This window comes from Onychomys torridus, chromosome 8 (assembly GCF_903995425.1).
Source record: "Onychomys torridus chromosome 8, mOncTor1.1, whole genome shotgun sequence".
In the NCBI taxonomy this organism is placed as follows: Eukaryota; Metazoa; Chordata; class Mammalia; order Rodentia; family Cricetidae; genus Onychomys; species Onychomys torridus.
In genome coordinates this window covers 9131213-9158867 of record NC_050450.1, presented here as the reverse complement: position 1 = coordinate 9158867, position 27655 = coordinate 9131213, and the positions used below count along the sequence as shown (strand labels likewise).

General features: G+C 43.8%; 1 protein-coding gene and 1 long non-coding RNA gene across 2 annotated transcripts; one reads left to right on the top strand and one right to left on the bottom strand.

The window, feature by feature from the left end:
- Positions 1–1386: 1386 nt before the first annotated feature.
- On the bottom strand, positions 1387–15569 carry Rsl1d1 (ribosomal L1 domain containing 1). The gene is made up of 9 exons (XM_036197992.1): positions 15423–15569; positions 14687–14826; positions 12612–12747; positions 10440–10588; positions 10263–10364; positions 7863–7956; positions 7660–7782; positions 3162–3425; positions 1387–2236 (listed from the first exon to the last, which is right to left on the bottom strand). The coding sequence occupies exons 1-9, from the start codon at positions 15519–15521 to the stop codon at positions 2006–2008; spliced, it is 1338 nt and encodes a 445-aa protein (XP_036053885.1). The 5' UTR covers positions 15522–15569; the 3' UTR covers positions 1387–2005.
- A 60-nt stretch (positions 15570–15629) lies between these two features.
- LOC118589296 lies at positions 15630–22276 on the top strand. Its single transcript, XR_004945655.1, has 4 exons — positions 15630–15959; positions 20451–20558; positions 20649–20819; positions 21353–22276. It is a non-coding gene; the product is annotated as an uncharacterized LOC118589296 (long non-coding RNA).
- Positions 22277–27655: the final 5379 nt, after the last annotated feature.

Sequence of the window (27655 nt, the reverse complement as noted above, 5' to 3'; positions counted from 1 at the left end):
TGCAGGCCAGAAGAGGGCACCAGATCTCATTACAGATGGTTGTGAGCCACCATGTGGTTCCTGGGAATTGAACTCAGGACCTCTGGAAGAGCAGTCAGTGCTCTTAACTTCTGAGCCACCTCTCCAGCCCCTTTTTGTTACTATTAACTAGAAATTTTGTCAAATAGTAAATATTTAAATGGAGTTTTAACTTTTTTTTGGGTGGGTGGGGGAGCTGAGGACCGAACCCCCGGGCCTTACACTTGCTAGGCATGCGCTTTATCACTGAGCAAAATCCCCAACCCCTTAACTCGTTTAATATACCCCTCAAGCAAAATCAAGTGCTTGAAGGGCCTTTTTTCCCCTTTCTGTGTTGTGTAGCTCTGCCTGTCCTGGAACTCACTCTATAGACCACATTGGCCTTGAACTCAGAGATCTGCCTGCCTCTGGCATTAAAGGTGTGTGTTACCATGCCTGGCTCAACAGAACTTTTCTTTTTTCTCTTTTAAAGATTTACTCAAGGGGTTGGAAATTTAGCTCAGTGGTAGAGTGCTTGCTTAGCAAGCACAAGGCCCTGGGTTTGGTCCTCAGCTCCGACCAAAAAAAAAAAAAAACAAAAAAACAAAACTCATTTCTTATGTATCCAGAATTCATTACAGATGGTTGAGCCACCATGTGGTTGCTGGGACTTGAACTCAGGACCTTTGGAAGTGCTCTTAACCTGAGCCATTTCTCCAGCCCCAGAACTTTTCTTTTAATTAAAAGTATTTCATTCTGACAGGTGGTGGCAGGACATGCCTTAAATGGGTGAAAACAAGAAGGCTTAAGATATATAATCCAACCACAGAATTCATTTAGTGCCCTTGCAAGTGCATCCACGTTCTTTTGACAGCCTCTCCCATGAAGCAAGGCCTTGTACTCCCATGAGGTAGTACATAAAACCCTTCAACACACATGCTAGCTCATTACTAAAACTAACCAGACAACAATCTGGGACACACAAGAAACCTCTCAGCTCCCTTTTGTAGTTTACTTTTCAAAAATTATTTTTTTACATGTTTGGGTGTTTTGCCTGCATATATATATGTACATCTCTGTACCATTTCTGTGCTGGTGCTGGAAGGCCTCAGGTCCCTGGAACTGGATTTTCAATTGTGAGCCATCATGCTAGGAATTGAACCTGGGTGCTCTGAAAGAGCCAGTGTTCCTGACCTCTGAGCCATCATCTCTCCAGCCCTGCTGTAGTTGATTCTTACATATCAATCCCCTTACTGGCTACTTAGAATGTTTGCATAAGATAGTTTAACCGTCTAAGTGACGGTTAAATTCTCCCATGCAGAGGGAAAGAAGCTGCTATATGTCTTCAAGTTAGTCAGGTGAGATATGAAACACCACAGTATAATGCCATTTACCCAGAAGCAGATGTCATACTTTAATTAAAAAACCACAAACATACAGAATCACTCTTATCAGCAAATACACTGAATAATAAAAAATAGATTTTTTTCTTTTCCTCAAACCCCAGTTTTTACAAATAGAAACATTAATTCAGGACTATCTCTGGAAACTTTACAAAAATATTAAGTCTAGGACTCACTGTTGAACAAAGGCTGCAGTGGGGTCAGGACCAGAGGACCTTTTGTTATGTGAAGGTGCATGGTACTTTTTGACAGTTCTGGGTACTGAAGACAGGACAGGACTGTGCATATGGCAGCAGTGTTACACCACCAAACCCAGGACTGAAGTTTGGCCTTTCAAGACACTCCTGCTGAACTCCAGGCTCCCTTCAAGCTCATGCTTCTTTGGCCTTGGCTTGAATGTTAGGGATGTAGCTGTGTATACCCAGTCTTGGCCAAGTTTGTTTGTCTGTTGAGACAAGGTCTCACTACACAATTCTGGCTGGCTCAACCCACACAGATCTGCCTATCTCTACGTCCCCCAGGGTGTGCCACCACACCTTGTCTAAGTATTCTTGAAAAGCTTTTAGGGTAACCCTGATGGTCCCTGCAGGCCAAGGAACCTGACTTTAGTTTGAGTGGGCCACTTGGGGTTTTTTGTCTTTGGGTGTGTTGGAAGATTTCCTGGGAGTGAAGAACTTGGCCTCTGGCTTTCTGATTTCCCGCACATCTCTTTTTGTCTTCTTCCCAGAGGCTTCTGGGGTCTCTGTCGATGGTAGGGCCTTCCTTTTCTTGCCCTGAGGTATATCTGGATCAGGCCTCTTTTTTGGAGATTTTTTCCCTGTGACATTTTCTTGCATCTAGAACAACAAAGAACAAGATTCACAATCAAACTTAAGGAGCCACAATTCTGACTGTAACCCTGTAAGTATAACCTCAGCATGGTGAATGAGGAATGGCCTTTCTATTGTCAGATATTTGCTTTCTGTCTTTTTTCTTTTTGAGCCAGGGTCTCCCCTGGTTAGAACTCATTATGCAATCCAGGCTGGGGTCAGCTTCTGCTTCAGACTGAATTACAGGCACATAGAAGTTTCTGAGATAAAATTTCTTTGTGCAGTTCTAGCTGGTTTCGTACTCTGCACCTGAGTCCTGGGATTAAAGGCACACCAGCAATGCCAGTTTTTATTTTAGAATATACCTCTACTTTTTGTTTGTTGGCTTTTTTTTTTTTTTTTTGGACAGGGTTTCTCTGTGTGGCTTTGGAGCTTGTCCTAGAACTTACTTTGTAGACTAGGCTGGCCTCCAACTCAGAGATCTGCCTGCCACTGCCTCCCGAGTGCTGGGATCAAAGGCAGGCACCACCTCCTGGCTTTTTTTTTTTTTTTTTTAAAGTTGCCAGGTATGGTGACACAAATATGTAATCCTAATACTTTGGAGGTAAGCCTGGACTAACATAGCAAGACACTGTCTAACAAACAAAAACTTTAAATCAGTATGTTGTACTGTGCTAGCAGCAGACACATCCTGTACTTAAGTGTTCAGAGTGCACGGAGGGGCCACATGGATTGACCACTCTATATAGGTACCTGGTACAATGAATACCTACATATGTGAGATAATACTTCTAGAAGATACCCTGTCATAAAGTAACACAGGCCTTTTACATTACTCAAGATACTCCAGGATAAAGTAAATCAGTATCTGCCTTCCTGATTAACTCTAAAACTTCTAAAACTTAGCACTGTTTGCCTGATGCATACTAGCTACTAATACCCACAAAAATACCTTCACATTGTCTTGGTCTGGTGTTTCTCCTATTGGTACCAGCTGTGGAATTGTTTCGTCACACTCATCTGTCCCTTTGGGTTGTGCTTCTCCTTTGCTGGTCTTTTTCTTCTGGGATCTTGGTGCCTTCACGGGAGCACTGCTGGTTTCATGTGCTAAGTCATCTTGAGTTAGAAGAGATTCAGCCTTCTTGGATTTTTTCTTTGACATTTTGTTTTTCTTCTTCAGCTTTTCTTTTTCATGCTTCATTTTTTTTTTTAGTTCCTACCAATACCAGATAATAGTTGAGCAGGAAAAACATCCACAGAAAACATGACAGATTAAGAAGCTGAATCCTTTCCCATACAAACAGAATGCACCATTTCCAAGCACTTAAACCCCAGTTCTACTTGTTTGGGGGTTAACAGATGTTTCAATGTGGAGCCCATGCTGGCTGGTCTTTAACGTAAACCTCTCCTACATACATGCCACATAATAAAATTACTGACATGCTCTACCACAACTGGCTGTACATGCACACACACATGGTAGCTGAAACCTGAAACAATAACATCAGAATGTTAGTACATGCTTGTAATCCTAGCTACCTGGGAGGCTGAGGCAGGATGATGGCAAATTCAAACACCAATTTGGTCTACCTACATACTAAAGTTAAGAAGACTTAGATTCTATCTCAAATAAAAAGAAAGAATTGGGGACAGTTCAATATCCATCATCAAAATGTATGCATGTCACTGAGGGGTGAAGGGTAAGGGAAAGAAATTAAACCCTAGTACTTACACTAAGGAAGCAGAACCCATGCCCACTGGCCCTGGCTTGGTCTGAATTATTATTACTTTTAAGTAAGTGTGTACATACATACCACAGGTCAACTGAGGCTCTTCAGGAGCCAACCACTTATTTCTCTTTTGGTTTTTCTATACAGGGTTTCTGTGTAGCCCTGGCTGTACTTGAACTCAGAGCATGTGCTACCACCACCCAGCTTGACACCCACTTTCTTGTTGGGATCTGGGATCTGGGACTTGACAATCTGGCTACACTAGGCTGACTGGCCAGAGCCCCATTGGATCCATCTTTCTCTACCTCCCCGGAACTGGGATCACACTCAGATACCATGCTTCATGGCAAACACTTTTACCAACAGAGCCATCTCCCCAGCCTTGATCCCCCAGTCTCCAATGTGCCTTAGGGTGGTGGTGGATTCTCCGTACTTTCAAGGCTTTTGCCACACAGGCAAAATGCCAATTACTCTTGTACCTTTTTACGTTTGGTTTTTTTTTATTTTTTTCAGACAGGGTTTCTGTGTAGCCCTGGCTGTCCTGGAACTCACTATATAGATCAGGCTGGCCTTGAACTCAGAGATTCACCTGGCTCTACCTCGCAAGTGCTGGGATTAAAGACCCGCCTATTTCTTTTTTTTGGTTTTTCGAAAAAGGGTTTCTCCGAGTAGCTTTGTGCCTTTCCTGGAACTCGCTTTGTAGCCCAGGCTGGCCTCGAACTCACAGAGATCCACCTGGCTCTACCTCCTGAGTGCTGGGATTAAAGGCATGCACCACCACCACCTGGCCCGCCTGTTTCTTTATAGACTGTCAACTGCAGTGATAAAGAACTGGAATGTTGTAATTGCCAGTTGGAATCATCCTTCAATGGCTGTGGGAAGCCCTACCGTAAATTTAGGTAGTAGGTTCTAATAGTAACCAACATACTAAAGAGCATGTAGGAAGGAGGAGGAAAGGCTATCTGTAGAGCCGACTCACCCAGCTGCCGCTATCAAAGCTCCCACAGCTCTCACCAGGCTGGGAGGAGTGTGCGGTAACTCCTCACTCTTTCACTGCCAGCTGCAGACTGTACTTTCAAGTTTTAAAAAGTTAGAAAGTGCTGGGCAGTGGTGGCGCACGCCTTTAATCCCAGCACTCGGGAGGCAGAGGCAGGTGGAGCTCTGTGAGTTTGAGGTCAGCCTGGGCTACAGAGCTAGTCCAGGACAGGCTCCAAAACTACAGAGAAACCCTGACTAGAAAAACCAAACCAAACCAAACCAAACCAAAAACCCAAAACCAACCAAACAAACAAACAAAAACCAAAACAAACCAAAAACCAAAACCACAACCCAAAAAACAAAAACAAAACTGCAAACCTGCTGCTGTTTTACCGAGCAAATGCGGCTCTAAAGTTACCAGCCTGCTTCTCTGGCAGCTGCCCCGCTGTTTAGTCCTCAATCTGGCAAGAGTTCTTTAGGCTATGTTGCTGCCGCCAAATCCAGCTTTTAACTAACCCTCTATCGTTCTATTTATCTATAAGAGTTAAAGGCTGAAGTGAAACCCGAGGGTGAACAGCAACTAGCTGACAGCTCTTTGCAAGTGGCATCTCAAAGAGCTTTGTGTCCTTCCACTCTACCCAACGGACTCGCACTCCACTCGGTCCCTCCCTACTACTTCCTGTGTCCACTGTCTAGACACCCTAGGGCTCTCTATGACTACTTTCGCCAACTAGGTGCTAACTTGGCCTCTTGACCTAAGGTTGATTTTAATTAACACAAATGCAGATTCGGGATTCACAGTGTGATCAAATATCCCACAACAGACAACTTATTAAAGAATGAAGTATATATGGTGGTTTGAAATAAATGGCCCCTATAGGTTCTTCCTGGTCTATAGAGGGAGTTCCAGGACAGGCACCAAAGCTACACAGAGAAACCCTGTCTCAAACAAACAAACAAAAAAACAAACAAAAAAACAACAAAACCAAAACAACAAAACCCCACAAACAAAAAACCCCAAAACAACAACAAACAAACAAAAAGCCCACACCAAGCCCAGTATCTCTTCCTGGTGCAGGTGGATTTGGATGCAGACCTCTCAACCCCTCTAGCACCATGTCTGCCTGAATGCTGCCATGCTGGTAATAGACACTTAAACCTCTGAAATGTAAGCCAGCTCCAATTAAATGCTTTAAATGCTTTAAGAGTTGTCATGGGGGGGGGGGGGGCGCGCTGGGGAGATCGCTCAGTGGTTATGAGCACTCACTGCTGCTCTAAATGTCCTGAGTTCAATTCCTAGCACCCACATGTCAACTCACAACTGCCTGATGCCCTCTTCTGGTGTGAAGATATACATGCTGACAAAATACCCATATAAATGAATGAATGTAGATAAATAAATCTTTAAAAAAGTTGCTGCTGGGTGGTGGTGGCGTAAGCCTGTAATCCCAGCACTCGGGAGGCAGAGGCAGGTGGATCTCTGTGAGTTCGAGGCCAGCCTGGTCTACAGAGCTAGTCCAGGACACGCTCCAAAGCTACAGAGAAACCCTGTCTTGAAACGCCCCCCCAAAAAAGTTGTCATGGTTGTGGTGTATCTTCATAGCAACAGAACACTAAGACAACACGTAACTTCTATAAACAAAGACATGAAACATCACCAAAGTTAAAAACTCAGTAAAGCAATTAACATAATGAAAGAGTTCACAAATCACACTATTCTAAAAGAATATTAATCTCCACATCAACTTTCCGTCATTGTATTGGATACAGCATCTGCAGCACTAAACCCACAAATCAAATTTAAGTTGGGGCTGGGGAGATGGCTGAGTTGGCAAAGGGTTTGTATGCAAGCCCAAGGATCCAAACTCAATCCTTGCCACCCACATAGAAGACGGGTGCTGTGACTGATGCCTGTAATCTTAACTGTGGTGGGTGAATGAACAGACAGGAAGACACTTGGAGCTCTTGGACAGCTAGCCTCGCCTGTCAGTGACCTTCACCATAAGATCCTGTCTCAAAAACCAAGATAGGAGAGCAACCAGGAAAGACATTCAAAACACATTCACTGTGTGTTGTCACCTGGGTGGTGGTGGCCTTTAATCCTAACACTTGGGCAGAAGCATAAGCAGGTGGATCTCTGAGTTTTAGGACAGCCTGGTCTACAGATCAAGTTCCAGGACAGCTGGGGCTACACAGAGAAACCCCATCTCCATAAAAACCAAACCAAACTAACAAAAATGAGATGGCTTAGTGCTCTTCCAGAGGACCTAGGTTCAATTCCTGACACCTACATGGCAGCTCTCAACTTTAACTCCAATCGCAGGTGATCTGACACTCTCAAAGATGTACATGCAGGCAAAAGATCAATGCACATAAATAAACCTGAACTTTTTCCCAGAGAACCCACCTGCCAAGCACATGCCTTACCACTGAGCTATGGTTTTAAATTGATTTAAAACTGAGTCTTGTAACATAGCACAACTGAACTTGCTGTGGCAGAACAAGATCTGAACTTGCTATGTGCTCTTTTGGCTACATTTTTTATTATTGTTGTTGTTTTGTTTTTTTGAGACAAGGTTTCTCTGTGTAGCCCTGGCTGTCCTGGAACTCACTATGCAGATGAGGCTGGCCTCAAACTCATAGATTCGCCTCCCTTTTTCTCCCAAAGGCATGCCCCACTACCACCAGGTTTATATTACACTTTGATTGTTATGCCCACCCAGTATTTTAACTTATACTAACCTTTCTTCTCACGCTACGGAAGGATAAGATCTTTTCCCCCTGACACGTGACAAATGAGGAAAAGATGGGAAGGGAAACTGACTTCTCAGTTTTCAGGAACAAGAGTTTCACACTCTGCCATTTCTGAAACAAAGAAATAATGTCATCTACCTATACACTGCTGTTTCTTTTAAACGTTAAAGACTATGCTTGCCATACTGTACCTCTGGTAGTTTTTCTGAAAGCATTTCCAAGACAGCCAGGATGTTTTCAATGACATGCTGAGTCTCCATTCCAGTGTGACCAACACGTACAGTACTAGAAGTTAATGAATAACAATTCTTAACTTTTTAATTTTAAAACTCCATTTCATGAAGAAAACACCACCATGCTGTGCTGAAAGAATCACACAGGTGGAACAATGAGATTGCTTGGGACATAAAGTAACTTGCCACACAAACCTGACAACCTGAGCTCAAGCCATGGAACCCGAGGGTGGGAGTTCTATCTCAGTGAACTAACTCAGTGCATGAAGAAACTGCCCTGACATCCACAATGCTGGCCACCAAAGCTGTTCTGAGCAGAATCACTCCAAAAGGGTCACTGCTACCTAATAGTGCTCATGTCAATCTACATGGGCCCTTCTCCGGTAAAGAGTTCCTGCCTCTCACAAATAACATATTTTACTTATCAAAGACCAAGCCCATTCCCGCAGCTAAGGGACAGGAACAGACAATGAATGGGAAGCTCAGGAAGGCTCCTGTAGCAGTGGGCCTGCCCACTCCCTCACCAGAGCTTCACTGTGGTGGCATTTTGTGGAGTGTCAGATACTAGCTGCTTGTCCACTGTGCATGTGCACAGAGTTGTTGTTGGTACAGGGGAAGAAAGAAGACAGGAAACCACTGTGCTAAGCAAAGAGAACATAAATAATTCAAGAAACCCAAACTCACTATGCAACACAGGCTACCCTCAAACAAGAGGCCTCTCTTGGCTCAGCATCTGTGGTAGGACCATGTGAGCCGTTACATTTGCCATCTCCAACATTCTTTGTGACTCTGACATCAGCCTATAGCCAAGGAAGGCGTAGAGGCCAGACCCAATGAGAACTCTTAGTTACTTTACTGAAACCAATCAAGGGCCTTCCGGCTTGCAGGCAGGAGGCACACACTGACACTGTCATTGATGATGATGTAAGGCTGGAAAGCAATCACTATCCTTACTTTGTAAAAAAAAAAAATTTTTTTTTAAAATCTGGGCATGGTAGCACAAATACCTTTTTTTGGGAGGGGGGCATACTTTTAATCCCAACGTTCAGAGTAGAGGCCAGAGAATCTCTATGAGTTCCAGGCTAGAAAAATTATATACTGAGACCCCATGACAAGAGCATTTTATTACATTTTAAAAAAGGTTTTTTTTTTGGGGGGGTTGGGGATTTAGTTCAGTGGCAGAGCACTTGTCTAGCAAGAGCAAGGCCCTGGGTTCGATCCTCAGCTTCAAAAAAAAAATTTTTTTTAATTTATTGAGACAGGGTTTCAGTACATACCCTTAGTAGACCAAGTTTGCCTACGACTCAGAGATATACCCACCCCTGCCTTCCTAGTGCTAGGATTAAAGGAATGTGCCACTATGCCTGGCTTATTTTAAACTGTGTGTGTGTGTGTGTGTGTGTGTGTGTGTGTGTGTGTGTGTGTGTGTGTGTGTATGCATGTGAACTTTTGGCCCTGAGACATTGAGTCCCTTAGAGGAAAAATTACAGGTGATTATAAGCCACATCTCACAGTGGATGCTGGGAACTGTATTTGAGTTTGTATTTATCTTATGTGTGTGTGTGCTGTGTGTCACAGTGTGTGGAAGTCAGAAGACAACATGCAGGTGTCAGTTCCCTCCTTCTACCATGGGAATCCTGGGGGTCAAAAACAAGTTCCCCTGCTTAGTGGCCAGGTGCCTTAACCCTGAACCATCTTGTTGACTCCAAAGGTCTTCTCCTTAGCCTAGATGTAAGGCTGTACCTAGTTCTGGACCCTGGGTGGGAATAATGAAACAAAGGGATGTAACCACTTCCTCCTAGCTGAAACATGCCTCCAACAAGTCTGCACAGGCACGTGACACAAGAGGCTCTTCCCCAAGGCTATGTAAGCAGCAGACACTTTCCATGGAGGTGCCTATAGCTGGACCGCAGTGGTGCAGAGCCTTCAGTGATACAGCTGCGCCTGCCAGACAAGTTTCAGCACATAATGTCACCAGTACAGCTCTAAGCTGCTTATCAAGACAGACTCGTAGAATCATTTCTTTGTTCTATGGTTGGTGTCCCCACCTGGGGTGAAAACATATTTATTCACATCTTTCTACCCAGGAAAAATCAGACAATGATGACAACGGACTTGTTAAAGTTACTTCTGAAAGAATTTTCTTAGGAATCCTTTTTTTTGTTTGTTTGTTTTTTGTGTGGCTGTCCTGGAACTCAGAGATCCACCCAAAGCTATGCACCATCACCACCTGGCATTTCTTAAGGTTTTAATAGAAGGACTTGGTTTCATTAACACCACCCTTTAAAGAAAAAAGTAGATTCAGTTACCATGACATGTAAAGTTTCAAAAGGTACACACAGATGTTCTTCTTGTTACCTGCAAGAACCATGTCTGGAGATGTTTAAGACGGTCCCTGTGATACAGTGGTCAATCTCTTTGGACAGATTCTTGGACAGAAGGTTTACAGGTACTGGAACTCTATAAAACACAAATATCAGAACACCACACACAAAACCCCATGCCACTCAAGTCCAGTCACTACAAATAACTTACTTCTTCCTCTGATAGAAATGCCTTCCTATGTGTGTGGGCAGATGCCGTCTAATCCTTTCATCAGTGATGAAGACATCAAAGCTACCTAGGAGGCGGAGCTTGGCTTCATAGGCTTTATATTCTGTTTTTAAAGTTTTAAAAGGGATAATCTAGAAAACAGAAACAAGAGTCAAACCATAAAACATTAAGAACTTGAAACAAGAGAAGAAGAAATATTTAACACTTCCTATTCAGGTCGGTTCTAGATCCACACCCATCTCAGTTTAGTGAATCCCTGAGCACCTCAAATGTGCCAGACACTGCCAAATGCTGGGGACCCAGGACTGTAGTAAGTATAGTATTTTAAGGTGTGCCACTTTTTTTTTTTCCTTTTTTGTTTTTTTAAAGATAGGATTTCTGTGTACCCTGGCTGTCCTCGATTTGTAGACCAGGCTGGCCTTGAACTGACAGAGATCCACCTGCCTCTGCCTTCCAAGTGGTGGGATCAAAGGCGTGCGCCACCACCGCCTGACACGGTGTTACTTTTATTTATGTTGCATTTGTTTAACTCTGTGAAGCTGTGTTACTGCGCCTGTGTAAAATACCTGTTGGTCTAAGAACTGGCCTATAGTAAGGCAGGAGAAAGGACAGGTGGGGCTGGCAGGGAGAGAGTATATAACAGAAGATACGCACGCATGTGCGTGCGTGTGTATAGAAGAGCATACATAGGAAAATGGGAGATCTAAGATGGAGAAGCCAGCCACCCAGCTACATATCAAGCCACATAGTAAGAGTAACATTTACAGAAGTCAGAGAACTGGAAAAGCCCAGAGGAAAAGGGTAGACAGGATAATTTAAAATAAGGAAAGCTGGCTAGAAACTAGGCCAAGCTAAGGCCAGGTATTTGTAATTAAGAATAAGCCTCCGTGTGATTTATTTAGGAGCTGAATGGTGGCCCCCCCAAAATGAGCAAAAATCTCCAACAACACAGAACAAAACCCCAGTATGTAGGCCAGACCGTGAAAGAGAGGACATATCTTGTTTCTTAGGAGTCTCAGGTTGGAGAATGCTAAATTCAAAGCTGGCCTAGGCAATTTAGCAAGATGCTATCTCAAAACAAAGTAAAATAGGGGCTGGAGAGATGCTGTAGTGGTCAAAGAGCATTGGCTGCTCGGACAGGGACATTGGCTTCATCCTCAGTACCCACACAGTGGCTGACAGCCATGTGTACATCCCCCCAACTCCAGGGAATCCAAAACTCTGCTGTCCCTCATGGGTACATGCACTTACCAGATGCACATAAACATGCAGACAAAACAACCAGACACATTTTTAAAAAGCAAATGATAAAGGAGAATCAGAGAGTAATAAAACACACAATCACCAAACAGAGCCAGAGGCAGACACATGACTCTACAAGTATGGAGGGATGGACACAAACAACTATGTTTCTAAATAATGTGCAATGAGACTGCATATGGCTCAGCGGTTCAGAGCTCTGACCGCTCTTGTGGAGGGCACAAATCCAATGTCCAGCACCTATGGAAATAACCTTCTGCAACTCGAGTTGCAGGAATTCCAAGCCCCTCCCCCCACCAGCTACTGCACTCAAGACAATTAAAATGAAGATATAAAATCTGGCCAGGCAGCAGTGGCACACGCCTTTAATCCCAGCACCTGGGAGGCAGAGCCAGGTGGATCTCTGGGAGTTTGAGGCCAGCCTGGTCTACAGAGTGAGATCCAGGACAGGCACCAAAACTACAGAGAAACTCTTGTCTTGAAAAACCAAAAATATATAAAATCTGACATGCATTTAGTTTTTCAGCCACAAATCAGAATAGCCCCTTCATCATAAGCAAAATGTAATACAGCCAACCAAAAACCATGACAAGTAGACTAAAAAGAGCAAAACAGGGGCCGGAGAGATGGCTCAGCAGTTAAGAGCACTTGTTGCTTTATGAAGGACCTGGGTTTTATTTCCCAGCATCCATCAGGCAGCTTACAACCACTTGTAACTCTAGATGATACCCTCTTCTGGCTTCCAAGGACACCTGCACCCACATGGTACATATATGTAAGCTTTCAAACACACATACCCATAAATAAACAAACTAAAATAAAATAATGCAGTGTATCATATTTCATTTCAATTAGATCTCTGGAAGGACTTCAAAGTAGTAACAGGATTTCTACCTGAGAGATGCTATTAACTCCATGCTTTTTCAAAAGCTTTTTATAGAAACATTCTGTCTGTTCAGGTGATTCACAGTCATCTTTGGTAAACAAACAGACTTCTGACGAATCTGATAGAATACTATGAGGCAAAGCCCTGTAAAACATGACCAAAGACAAGGAACAAAGCATTATTCCAAATAATGTGTATTATCCAAAACATACACATTTTCATTTAAAATAATGTTTGAGGAGGGGGGGATGTACCTTGGCACATATGTGGGTTCAGAGGATAACTTACTGGAACTGGTTCTCTCCTTCCACCAAGAGATGTGAACTCCAGTCACTAAGCCTGGTTAGCATGCATCTTACCTGAACCACTCTGTCAGCCCCATTTAGCCACACTTTGATTTTTTTTGTACTTAGCAAATATTGCTCTGAATAAAAGCAAGTTAGGTGTGGTGATGGTATGCCTATAATTCAAGTTTTTTTTTTCCCCCAGAGCTGAGGACCGAACCCAGGGCCACTGAGCTAAATCCCCAACCCCAATATAATTCAAGTTTTAAGAGACAGAGGAAGGAATGCCAAAAGTACCAGGCCAGTCCATTCCCCCCCTCCCCAATCAATTTAAGACAGGTAGGGGATGAACAGAGAAAAAAGGACCTCCCCTAAGTAAGAGAAATCACCAACGTGTAAAATTGAGCAAAGATATGGGAATAAAGAATGCAAACAGAGGACTGGGAATGTAGCTCACGGGTAGAGCAGTTACCCAGCATAAGACCTTGGTTCCACCCCCCAGGGAGATAGCTTAAAGTATTTACTGTACAGACAAGGATCCATTCCCTGAACCACATCAAGGAGAAGCCTGGTGATGAGCACTAGTTATCTCAGGGAAGGTGAATGATTACAGGAGGATCCATGGGGCTCAGTGGTCAACTAGGCCACCTAGTTGGTGAGCTCCAAGCAAATGAGACCTGCCTAAAAAGGGGGTGGATGATGCTCCCAAGGAAGTCCTCTTCCCCTCCATGCTCATGTGCTCATATACCTGAAAACATGTTTACAGACATATGTGTTAAAGCAATGTGGGGGCTGGAGGAGTGGCCCAGAGGACCCAAGTTCAGTTCCCAGCACCCACATAGCCATTTACAACCATCTTTAACTTCATTTCCAGGGGATCTGATTCTCTTCTGATTCCCACAGGCTCCTGCACACACACAAATATTTGGGAATCAAAAATGTCTCTTTTCTAAACCTCCCTGAGCCTTCATTTTTGGAGAAAAACAAGCTATACTCCTACATGCTGCTTTGATAAGAATAGCAAGCAGGTTATCACACAAAATATAATACACTTCGTCAAGTAACAAGTTTGAGAGTGAACACAAATTATTTTTTCTCAGTAAAAGGCTCTCAGAACCAACTTATAATAACATGATTATTTGTTTTCTTTTTCCTTCTAAATCTGCCTGCATCAGAGGAATCTGACCCAACATATCTAAGATGAATATAAATACATACTGCAGGCCAGATGAATGAATCAGTGGGTAACACACATGCTTGATGCCAAGCCTGACAACCAGAGCTCAATTCCAGAACCAATATGGTAGTAGAGAAATTATATTTATTCTCTGACTTCCACATGTGTGCACCTAACTGCCCCCTCAAATAAACGCAACTTAAAAAATTTTTTTTTATTTATTTAATTTCAAGACACGGTTTCTGTGTAGCCCTGGCTGTCTTGGGAACTGAACTGCTCTGTAGACCAGACTGGCTTTGAAACTCAGCAACTCAGCAGTTAAGTGCACTTGCTGCTTTCCCAGATGATCTGATTTCAGCTTCCTGTACTCACACTGGGCTGTTTAAAACTTTTCCTGGAGGTGATCTGACACTTTTTGGCCCCTGCAAGCACTGGACATATGTGGTACACATTCACATAGACAAGGCTGGCTTGGTGGTGAACACCTTCAATGCCAGCATTCAAGAGGCAGAGGCAAATCTATTCCTTTGAGTTTGGGGCCAGGCAAGCCTTTGTAATGAGACCCCCCCCTCCCAGTAGGAAGAAAAGCCAAAAAAATCTGAACAGATAAATTAGAACTTACACTCGGACCCGCAGTTCTTTCTCTGGAATTTTCCATAATATCACCATTAGAAACAAATTCTCATTCTCATTCAAAAGTAACTCATTATTCTTTTTTCTTGACTTGGAGTGTACAAACAGAACTTCTACTGCCTTTCTAATCTGCAAACAGAAATAAGTCAATTTTCTCAATTTAGGTCAACCGTTGCTCCTACACACACACACACACATTTATTTCCTTTGCTCCTCTTTTTACTGGGCAAATATCAACCAGCATACTGGGCTCTTAGAATTTCAGTAGTGCAATTTAAGAATCCATCAAAAACACCCAAGGTTCCTGCTTCTGGGATCTGTTCATAAGCTGTCCTTTCTACTTAAGGAGAACAGGCTATAACCGATGCTTTCTTCTGCCCTCCACGAGGGAAGGAACAATCACGAGATGCGCATAGTGCTCGGAGGAGTAATTGAGCATCATGTGCCCGGCCCTGAGCACGCTACTTTTCACACGTGCGCGTACAAATGTCCTGTAATCCTGCAGAATTGAGCGCAGAGGAACTGCTTCAATAGGAAGCAAACAGGCCATAGGCCTGAGGGAAGCAAACCCGCCGCGGTGCGTTTTCAGCGACCTTCTTTGGGCTCCGGGGCGCCCACCCAGTCTCGGGCCCGCTCTGGATTTCCAGGCCTCTCGCTCAGCACCTCGTGCCTCACGCAGGCCCTAACTACCCTGCTTCCGGATCGCTGACTCCCAAATCACTCGCCTGCTCTTTGTCCAGATGTTCCAGAGCGGCCGGGGTCGCTCGCACGGCGGTTGCCGTGTCAGCTAAATCCGGGGAAGAGAAAGACGCCGAGGCCTCCATGACTGCCTCGTGCAGAACCCAGGAGCTAGGAATACCTGCGCACGCGCAGGCCAGGGGCCCGGAACCGGAAACCAAAGGGTAGGGCCAACGAGGGGGGGGAGTCTTGCGTCATTTCCTGAAGGATGTGCTTTTCGGTACACAGGCTTCCTTGCCGGGTAGTTTGCAGTGAGGACGCCTGAGCCGGCGCCTCTCCTTCGGTCCCGCTCTTCCTAAGGCGCCAGGTCTTGCAAGCTGTCCACGGAGGACAGCGGGAGAGAGCCTTGTCCTCAACCCCGTGCCGTCCCCTGAGGCGCAGGAAGCTGTGGCTCCTCCGCCCGGTTGTGGCTTCGGGCGTCATTTTCACCAAATTGGTGGTGTTCTGGTGAAACACTGAGGAACCGCGAATCCCAGGAGTGTGAGGAACAAAAAGATGAGTCGGTCTCGGAAGCGTCTGCTCAGGTAAGCCCCTGGACTACCAATTGATGTAAAGGCGGATAACGCGGAGGAGAACACTCCAGAATGTCTCCTTTCTACCTCTCTCCCTCTCGCAGAGGACACCACCTCCTAGAACCTTCCAGGACTGTTAGAAGCATACTTTATTTTTTTTTCTCTTTACGAATAGATACAATTGAGTTTTCTTTTTAAATTAAGAGTAGTTTAAAAAAAAAAAAAAAAGCCGGGCGGTGGTGGTGCACGCCCGTAATCCCAGCACTCGGGAGGCAGAGGCAGGTGAATCTCTGTGAGTTCGAGGCCAGCCTGGGCTACAGAGCGAGATTCAGGACAGGCACCAAAACTATACAAAGAAACCCTGTCTCGAAAAACAAAAACAAAAACAAACAAACAAAAAAGAGTAGTTGTGGAGCCTACCCATTGTTCTTACCTTGCCTCATGACATAGTATCTTTGCGGTTCTTGTACCGGAAGCTCTGAATAGTACCATGAGTTTTTATTTTGTTTTGTTTTTTGAGACAGGGTCTCTCTATTATGCTTTCTGGATGTCCCGGAACTCTCTCTGTACACTAGGCTGGCCTAGAACTCAGATTCTCTTACCTCAGCCTCCCAAGTGTTGAGGTTAAAGGCATTCGCCAACACACTCCACTTACTTTATTTTTAGTCAATATCTTGCTGTTTAGCTCAGGTTGTCCTGAAACTTGACGAAACCCTTCTCTTCTACGTCCCACATACTTGGATTACAAGAGTTGACTGAGTCCCCACCCCACTTTGTACCAGCACAGCTACGTTTTTGAGGCCTGAAGAAATGGAGTAAAATGTTCTCCATTGCCAGTTGTTTTCCGAAAACACGCCTTCTGTGAAAGAGTAATGTTCTGCTGGTGTCTGATAAGGACCTTGTCTTAAGTCAACTTTAATTCAGATTCTTCAAATGTAGAAGACATTTTGAAAAAAGTCATTGGCCCCTACTTCTACTTGTCTGTTTTAGAATCTAGTATAAGATGGACTTTTAGCATATTGTAGTGAATTGTTACATTGTGCTTGAGATAACCAGGCTTCCTAATACTCTCAAAAGAGCATTCATTGGTGGTATAAGGTGTTCTGCTGCCTGAATGCAAGTTTGAGAACCAGACCTTTTTTTTTTTTTTTTTTTTTTTTAAAGAGATTTATTTTATTTTATGTGTGTGCTTGTGTGTATATCTGTGGACCACATGTGTGCAGTGCTGGTGGAGGCCAGAAGAGGGTGTTGGATCTAGAACTAGAGTTACAGATGGTTGTAAACCAGCATGTGGGTGCTGGGAATCAAACACAGGTCTTCTGGAAGAACAACCAATGCACTCAACTGCTGGGCCATCTCCAGCCTCATGCACCATACTTTTGAGCCAAGGAAATGGCATGAAAGTGTTTGGAAACAGTAAGTGACTAAAGCCAGAGATTTGCAAAATGGAGGGATGGGATATGAGACTTTAAAAATTGACAGATTAACTAGTTATCAAACTATAGTTACACTTGAGAGAAATCATAAAAATACTAATAGCAAAGGAAAAGTGGTGGATTATGCTTTAATAAAGTTAATCTAATTGTGGTATTACAAGGGGAAAGAGCTGACACACTGATCTGATATTCCTACTCCCAAGTAATGGAACATCAACATACACACATCTTTCAATGTGGGCTGATTTAGTGGCTTGGTTCTTTCTTTCTTTCTTTCTTTCTTTCTTTCTTTCTTTCTTTCTTTCTTTCTTTCTTTCTCCTCTCACAGAGATCCACCTGCCTCTGCCTCCGGAGTGCTGGGATTAAAGGTGGTCGCTACCACCGCCCAGCGACTTGGTTCTTTCTAATACAGTATTGAAAAGGTGATAGGATGTCAAGCCTGACATGGTACTTGTTATCTTGGGGCAAGAGGATTGCAATGAATTCTAGGCCATTCTGAGCTATAGAGCAATACTCTTTCTCAGTGTCATTTCTGAAACTAGTCCCCTGATTACTCTCTTGTGTATAGTTTTTCTCTTGACTACTCCCTCGTATTCATTCCTGTGTAAGGCAACCCCTGGGAAAGGGATGCCATGTGTGAGGCTGCTTTGGCAACTAGCTAGTAAACACACACTTAAAGTTGGAAGTAGAGCTTTCTTGGCAGACACATGAGAGACTCCAAGCCAGAACCATCCAGCTGTGCTGTTCGCAGCTTCCTTTCAAAAACCGAGTAAGCTTGTGCTAATTTTAGCTGTCCCACTAGAGTATTTGTTCTCTGTCAATAGGTATTTGCTAGAAATTTATAGTCCTTTTGGCTTTAAGCCCACTTACATATTCAACTATGTAACTCTTTACACCTCACATTCACCAAGTTTTACCACAAACTCATTTTCAGCTCCTAACCCTGCTGCTTTTCTTGTATTCCTTCCCAGTACTGGGTATTGCTAAGACAAACATGAGAATTGTCTTTAGCTCTTTTCACTTCACTTGTGAGTGTGATGGATAGTAGTGTGCTGTGTGGGCTGGTGCTCATGTCACTAATATCAGCACTTGGAACTATACAGAATTGGGAACTTCAAGGTAAGCCTCAGCTCTCTGGAATGGTTAAGGCCAACTAGAGCTACACAAAACCCGACTCTTGCTGGGCGGTGGTCGTGCGCACCTTTAATTCCAGCAGCTCAGGAGGCAGAGGCAGGTGGTTCTCTGTGAGTTCAAGGCCAGCCTGGTCTACAGAGTGAGTTCCAGGAAAGGTGCTACACAGAGAAACCCTGTCTCAAAAAACAAAACAAAACAAACAAACAAAACAAAAAAACTGTCTCAAAACAAAAGAAAATAAAACCTTGGAGGTAGATGGAAACCTAGATTATTCTCAAATTCCTGAGCCTCAATTGCTAGACAAATGGATGGTATTAATAAAATTTGAAAATTAAAATTAAAGGGAACAGATTTGGAGGTTGTCTGAATGGATTCTTTTACTGGTGAGATGACTCAGCAGGTACAAATACTTGCCATCAAGCCTGGAAACCTCTGTGACCCAAGGAACACATATCATGAAAGGAGAAACCAGATTCCTGTAGGTTGTCCTCTGATTGCCATGTGTGAGCTCTATCACATGAGCCGTGGCACGGATGTGCCCACATGAATGCACACACATAAGAAAATGCAATAAAAATAATTTAAAAAATATTCTTTTTCGTGCTGGAGAGATGGCTCAGAGGTTAAGAGCTGTTCTGCTCTTCCAGAGGTCCTGAGTTTCCCAGCAACCACATGGTGGCTCACAACCATCTGTAATGAGATCTGGTGCCCTCTTCTGTATACATAATAAATTAATAAATCTTTAAAAAAATATTCTTTTTCACTATTTCAAGTTTAAAGTTCCAGTGATATGTCTAAGTAATTCTGGGATGTGGAGAAAAATGTTTCTGAGGGGACTGGAGAGATGGCTCAGCAGTTAAGAGCATCTAGCTACTCTTCCAGAGATCCTGAGTTCAATTCCTGACAACCACATGGTGCCTCACAACCATCTGTAAGGAGATCTGGTGCCCTCTTCTGGTTTGCAGACATACATGCAGACAGAATACTATATACATAATAAATAAATTAAATCTAAAAAAAAAATGTTTCTGAGGAAAACAAAAAGAACTTAGCAGTCATCTTCATAGGGAGTGTGACAGCTCTGGAAATAAATTTGATAATAAATTAGTAAGAACAAAAACAGAGCCATAAAGAAATCTTTCATTGTAGATTAGGAGGAAAAAGAGTCAAGAAACAGAAATATCTGAAAACAACTAGGTGGTGGTGACACACACATTTATTCCTAATATTCAGGAAGCAGAGGCAGACAAATCTGTGAATTCCAGGACAGGATGGTCTACAAAGAGAAACCCTGTCTTGAAAAATGGGGTTGGGGAGGAAAGAAAAGAAAATGGCAGGGGGACCCAAGCATAAGGATGTGTCATGTTTCTTGAAGGCAGTGAGGCACCAGTTTACAAACTGGATGCTGCCCTTGGTCTTGCTGGTGGCAATAGCAGCATTGACATCTTTGGGAACCACATAACCATGGTACAGCAGCCAGCAAGCTAGATATTTTACCATGGCAAGGGTCACATTTCACCATCTAGTTGGTTGGCTCAAAGCAGGCATTGGTGATCTCTGCTACAGAAAACTGCTTATGGTAGGCAGAGATGATAGGGGTATATGTGGCCAGAGGGAAGAGGATGCCAGGGTAGGGCACCAGATTGTCTGAAATTCTGTCAGATCAACATTCAGGGCTCCATCAAATCTGAGGAAAGCAATCATGGAAGACACAAGTTGACTTTTAAGGTGTAGGTGGGGTGCTCAATGTCAAGGTTACTACTAGGACAGATGCCATAGATGGCCTTGTCTACCCTGAAGGCACAATCAGAGGGCTCCAGGGTGGTGTGGGTGGTGAGGATGAAATTGTAAGGCTCAACCACAGCAGTGGAAACCTTGGGGGCTGGGTAAGTAGAGAACTCCAGCTTGGACTTCTTTCTGTGATCATCTGCAGGGAGGTGAACCCAGAGCCAGTTCCTTCAGCAAAACTGTGGAAAACCAAGAAGCCCCGAAGACTGGTGCACTGGTCAGCTAGTAAGCAAATCCGGTCTGAGACCACAAGGTCAGTCCTCTCCTTGCCTGTGATGAGCTGCTCAGGGTGGGGAGCTGTCAGTAGGTACCAGTGCAAACTTCATCAATAACTGGATTTCAGGGCTGCGAACACTGCCTGTTAGGCTGGATGCCGTAGAGTTCCCAACGAGTATTGCTGATCTGGATACCACCCTGACCAACTTGGATGGAGATGCACTCACACATGGTAGCTACGGGTTAGAAGGTGAGGGTGACAGAAGCAGACAGCTGGTCCCTGTCACCGTCCCAACAGGTAAGTAACGCAATGAGGCTATTTGCTAGTTTGGTTTTTATTATTATTATTATTATTATTTTTTAATCTTATTTTTTTGTGGTTTTTCGAGACAGGGTTTCTCTGTAGCTTTGTAGACCAGGCTGGCCTCGAACTCACAGAGATCCACCTGCCTCTGCCTCCCAAGTGCTGGGATTATAGGCATGCGCCACCACTGCCCAGCTTTATTTGCTAGTTTTTATAGCTCCTTTTTCAGGATAGGTAAGAAGCCTTTCCCACCAGCTCAGTAACAGCTAATGTGGTTACTAATGGAGATCATTCCCCGATTCAGCCTTCCCCATTTTTTGAGGTCCGATAAGAGGCCTGGCCTTCATGGCCAGAGTTTCTCAAGGAGTAGCTAAAACTATGGGATACATGGAGATCACACTATGTCTATAGGTCAGAGTTTAGGACAGGTAGAAAGAAATAACAGAACTATTAAAGAAACGGTAATTAAATTGTGGGAAGAAACTGGCAAAGGAGTGGACAGAATTTCTCCCTACTGTTTGTTTTAGGATCAGGTCCAGCCCCTACCCTGACAAGTGGACACCATTTGAAATATTTGGCCAAGCACCTCCTTATTCCTGTCAAGGGAAGGCCAGATTTTTGGACTGTCTAATCATCCCTTCCTCAAGTCCTTACAGGCACCATAGCAGACAACTAGAGACACCCAGAGTCATCACGCCCACAGTCTCCACCACCCTTGACTGAACCAGCACACAGGTTGCCGACCTGGGGACTTGGTGTGGGTCTGCCACTTACCCGGCAAGACTCCGGGACCTTCCTAGAAGGGACCGTATCCTGGGATCCTGACTCCGCCAGGAGCTGTCAAGGTAGTGGGGACTGCAGCTTGGATCCACACTCCCATCTAAAAGTGGACACAACCAGCCATGTGGAAGGTGACAAGTGGAAGGTAATAAAACTCCAAGTGCCCTCTAAGGGTGTGGCTCAACTCACCTTGAACTGACACAGAGGTTGGGGATCTTGATAGGTCACTCCTATATGTGACCAACTAAAAGTGTTGACTGAAGTCTGGGATTGGGAACTGTCTCAAACAGCAGATAGGAAAGTAAGAGGTGTTTTCTGGAATGCCAGCTCCCAACCTGTGTTTAGATTCCATCTATGTGATTTCTTGAATAACAGTGAACTTATGGCTGAATGGGAAAGTTATAGTGCAGTTCACACAGGATGTGAGACCAAAATGCTAGAAACATCCTTCTGGTCTTCACCATTTTATGCATGCCTGGCCCATGTTTTATTGTCATAATTTATGTCATAATTATATTCATTCATTTATTTATTGTCATACGTGGGAAAGAGATTATCATTGCTCTACCCCAGGCTGTGAGACTGAGTCTGACCAGGGTGGATATAAAGACCAGTTTATTGGGCCTAGAGAGATGGCTCAGTGGTTAAGAGCACAGACTGCTCTCCAGAGGTCCTGAGTTCAAATCCCAGCAACCATCTGTAATAAGATCTGGTGCCCTCTCCTGGCCTGCAAGGACACATGCAGACAGAACACTTTATGTATAAATAAATAAATAAATCTAAAAAGAATTTATTTGCCAGGCGGTGGTGCACGCCTTTAATCCCAGCACTTGGGAGGCAGAGCCAGGGATCTCTGTGAGTTCGAGGCCAGCCTGGGCTACCAAGTGAGTTCCAGGAAAGGTGCAAAGCTACACAGGGAAACCCTGTCTCGAAAAACAAAACAAAACAAAACAAAAAAGATCAGTCAACAGGTATATCCTTCTCAGGATTGCAGACCCGGGAGCTGCAACCCCTTCACTTTAAAGATCATGACCTGGAATGAATTGAGCTCAAAATACTGGCTTCCAGGCTTTGTGTTTTTTTTTTTGTTTGTTTGTTTTTTTGGGAGCTGAGGATTGAACCCAGGGCCTTGTGCTTGCTAGGCAAGCGCTCTACCACTGAGCTAAATCCCCAACCCCGGGATTTGTGCTTTTAAGAAAACTAAGAAACAGTCCTGGTGTAAAATTCACTCTACGGAAAAGGGTACCATGCTACCTAGCCAATCCTGTAGATCCTGGAAGGAACTGGCTGCCTCTCCCAGAGACTGTTATCTTCTTTCTCTGTCCTCCCTTCTCAGGCCACTCCACCCATGATAGTAAATCAATCCACAATCACAGTCAAGGGGCTACAGTGACAGACTCAGTCACAGCCCTGCTAAAGAATGGACTTCAAGTTTTTTTGGTTTTTTGTTGTTGTTGTTGTTGTTTTTGTTTTTCGAGACAAGGTTTCTCTGTGTAGCTTTGCGCCTTTCCTGGAACTCACTTGGTAGCCCATGCTGGCCTCGAACTCACAGAGATCCACCTGGCTCTGCCTCCTGAGTGGTGGAAAGGCGTACGCCACCACTGCCTGGCGGACTTCAAGTTTCATCCCCTGATGATGCCCCTGAGCTCAAGACCTTGAAGTTAATGCATTAGTGGATAAATTATACACACCTTAGCCTAGGAAGAGATTGTTAGCTTTGTCTAGTTCCCAGGCCTCCCTTTTATATGGGTGTAGGGGTCAGTCTCCCTATTATCAACTAAATTGTAAACAGAAAGGAACTAAACTCATCCTGGATTTCCAAAGAACAGGTACTTGGTGAATCTCTTCCACTTAGAATTACCCAGCTTCCAGCTTCCCTTTATAGCTATGCCTGTAATACTCAACTGTACGCCAGTTGGTCTGAACTTATTAAAATGTACTTCCCATCCCTTTTAAAAGCATACATAGTGGGCCTGTACATTTGAGCTACAAATCCACAGAAAAACTAAGTAATTGTGATGTTGCTTTTTAAAAACCCTTCCCTCAGGGGTTGGGGATTTAGCTCAGTGGTAGAGCGCTTGCTTAGCAAGCCCACGGCCCGGGGTCGATCCTCAGCTCAAAAAAAACCAAAAAACAAAAAAAAACCAAACAAACAAACAAAAAAAACAAAAACAAAACCTTCCCTCAATCCCTTTTGGGTGGTATGCCTTTGGTTTGGCTTTAAGGCTGTCAACCTGCTAGCAATTTAAATAAATTCATCTAATTATACTCTGGATTGAGTCTGTGGTCCTTTCCTGCTGTCTCAAACTCTGTAACAGCTCAGTCTCTCAGGCCTTTTTTTTAATTATTATTTTCTTAACTCTCAGGTTTTAATCCTTCTGGGGCACTGGTTTTAAAATTTTGGTCTCTCTGTAGTGAAATTCTTTAAAATATTTCAGTTTTTCCTGGCCCCTCACAATCTGGTTCTATTTTTGTGCTGGGGTCCTAGTTGTTAAGGCAGGGTTTCATGTAATGCAGGCTGCCTCAGAATCTGCTCTGGGTTACCTCAGGCTAACTTGGAACTACTGATCTTCCAGCTACTAGGATAGGCTGATGGCACTGTGTCCAGAGATCTGTTGAATTTGAAACTGTTTTCATGGTTCCAAGGAATCCATCCCCCCACCCCAGACAGAGTTTCTGTGTAACCTTCCTGGAGGTCCTTGGAACTCTTTGTAGACCAGCTTGGCCTTGAACTCACAGAGATCTGCCTGCCTCCCTCCCAAGCGCTGGGGATAAAGGTGTGCATTACCACCACTGTCCGGCCCCCAAGGAACTTCTTAGTCTTTTAAATTTTTATGCCTGTCAGGAGGACTAGTGAGTGGGTTTTGTTGTTGTGGTGGTGGTGGTGGTGGTTTTGTTTTTGAGACATTTTCTCTGTGTAGCCCTTGCTGTCCTTGAATCCACTCTGAGATCCCCCTGCCTCTGCCTCCTGAGTGCTTGGACTAGAGGGGTATGGTACCACCAATGCTCAGGAGAACTAGTCTTTTTGGTTTTGGTTTTGGTTTTTCGAGACAGGGTTTCTCTGTGTAGCTTTGCGCCTTTCCTGGATCTCACTCTGTAGCCCAGGCTGGCCTCAAACTCACAGAGATCCGCCTATCTCTGCCTCCCGAGTGCTGGGATTAAAGGCGTACGCCACCACCGCCAGGCGAGAACTAGTTTTTTTTTTCTTTTTTTAAAAATAACATTTATTTTATGTCTATGAGTCTCTCTCTGCACGTATGACTTTATGCCAAAAGAGGGCATCAGATTCCACTAGAGATAGTTGTGAGCTGCCACATGCTTGAATTCGGGACCTCTGGGATCTGGGAGAGCTACCAGGTCCTCTTAAGTGCTGAACCATCTCTCTAGCCCCAAGAGAACTGTTTTGAAATCTGAGCAATAACCTGCAGATTTACTGCTTTTGTTGTTGTTCTTGTTGGGGTGTGACTTTGACTTATTAAGGGGAGCCCACCTCCCCCACTGGCTAATATTTTAGGACAAACTAAAAACACTAAATTTATTCATGTTTTTAAATTAACTCAAGTCATCTTAGGTTAGGGAAGCACTTCACTGAAGACTAAATAACTCAAATTAATTTAATTATTTGTGTTTGATTCTAGAATATAACCCAAGGCCTCTTCCTTGGTAGGCAGTCACTTTACCAACTGAGCTTTCATGGGGGCAAAGACCCCAAGGACCACTTGTCAAAACTTGAGTCTGAATTTGAGAGCCCTTATTAAGTCAGCCATCAGCTGTTTGGAGAGAAACAGTTCTCACAGAGCAACTCCAACTGCTTTCTGCAGGGAGCTTTTATTTTTATTTGTTTTTGTTTTGTTTTGTCTTTTTGAGACAGTATTTCTTTGTGTAGCCCTGACTCTCTTGGAATTCACATTGTAGACTAGGCTGAATTTTTTTTTTTTTTTTAAGTTTTATTTATTTATTATGTATACAGTGTTTTGTCTGCATGTATGACTGCAGGCCAGAAGAGGGCACCAGATCTCATTATAGATGGTTGTGAGCCACCATGTGGTTGCTGGGAATTGAACTCAGGACCTTTGGAAGAGCAGCCAGTTTTCTTAACTGCTGAGCCGTCTTTCCAGCCCCCGGCTGGTCTTGAACTCAGAAATTTGCTAGGCTCTGCCTCCTGAGTGCTATGATTAAAGGCATTTCCCCACTATGCCTGGTCTCTGTAGGGAGCTTTTAAAGGCACAAAACACCCTGGTTGGCAGCTGCAGATGTAGAGCAAGCAAGCAGTTTAATAGAAGCAAAAAGCTGCACTTACCTGGACCATCTTGACCTCAAGCTCCTGGGACTGGGTTAGGTCATTTTCTAAGGGATTTTCCCATAGGAAGGGTAATATAAGTGGAGGGAGTGGTGGTCAATACTAAGTCAGGCCTTAGATGGCTGCAGTGGGTACAAGAGGGAGGAACCTTGGCCCCATCACAGCCACAGCCCTACAATCCATTCTTGTTCTTACTCTATCCCTTTCTCCCTCCTTCCTCTCCCTTTCTCTCAAGATAGTGTCTTACTATGTTGCCCTAGCTGGCCTGTAACTCACTGTATAGACAAGGTTGGCCTCAAACTCAAGAGATTTGCCTGCCTCTGGAGAGCCTGTAATTGAACCATAACCAGTCATAACATTTTCTTCAATTGATGTTGCTTCTACCTTTTCTTCCAGAATTTTTTATTTAATCCTGGCACTTGGTAGGTGGAGGCAGGAGGTTCACTACATAGACAAGTAAAACATAAGACTTATTCTCAAAAAAACAAAAATGTAGCGGCACATGTAGTTAATTCCAGCACTTAGAAGGCAGGGGCAGGTGATCTCTAAGTTTGAGTCTAGCCTGGTCTCCATAATAAGTTCCAGAGCTACATAGTGAGACCCTGTCTCAAGAAACCAAAACAAAAAACATATGCAAAAGAAAAACAAACCCAAAAACAACAACAAAAAACCTATCAAGCACAAGATACTGTTTGAGCACACACAAGATTAATATCTACACAAACTCTTTATCCATATAACATGGTATTTCTGCCATTGAAAATAATGAAGTTTGGAGCCGGGTGGTGGTGGCACATGCTTTTAATCCCATCACTCAGGAGGCAGAGGCAGGTGAATTTCTGTAAGTTCAAGGTCAGCCTAGTCTACATAGCGAGTTCCAGGACAGCGTGGGGTACACAGAGAAATGCTATTACTATAAACCAAAAAAAGAAAAAGTAATTTAAGTTTGGACCAGTGATATAGATGGCAGTACACCCACTACCTATTTTGTGGCTTGACTTTTTTCCCACTAAGTGGGAAAGAAAACTGACATATTAGCAAGTGGTCTTCTCATCTCTACATTTGTGCCATGACATGTTTATCAAGCTCCGCATATAAATTGCAATTTAAAAAGACAATAATGAAGTTTTAAATTAACATAGTAATTGAATTCCAAATTACACATATTTATTAAAGAATCCTATAGCCGGTGTTGACACACACCCTTAATTGCAGGCAGATCTCTGTGAGTTCAAGGCTAGCCTGGCCTACAGTGTGAGTTCTAGGACAGCCAGGACTACACCAGAGAAACTTTGTTTTTTGTTTTTTTTTTTGAGCTGAGGATCAAACACAGGGCCTTGCGCTTGCTAGGCAAGTGCTCTACCACTGAGCTAAATCTCCAACCCGAAACCTTATCTTAAAAAACAAAAAGAATACTATAGTGATAATAGAGTTGCATGCATGTTCAGTGGTTTTTTTTGTTTGTTTGTTTGTTTTTGGTTGTGTATGTGTGTGTGTGTGTGTTTGAGACAGGATTTCTCTGTTGTGTTGGTGCCTGTCCTGGATCTCACTCTGCAGACCAGGCTGGCCTGGAACTCACAGAGATCCACCTGCCTCTGCCTCCTGAGTGCTGGGATTAAAGGCGTGTGCCAATACTGCCCTGCCTCAGTGTTTACATAGGTGCCTGGGATCTGAACTCAGGTTTTTATACTTGTGAAATACGTGAATTATTTGTAAAAAAACAAAAAACAAAAACAAAAACATGGACTAG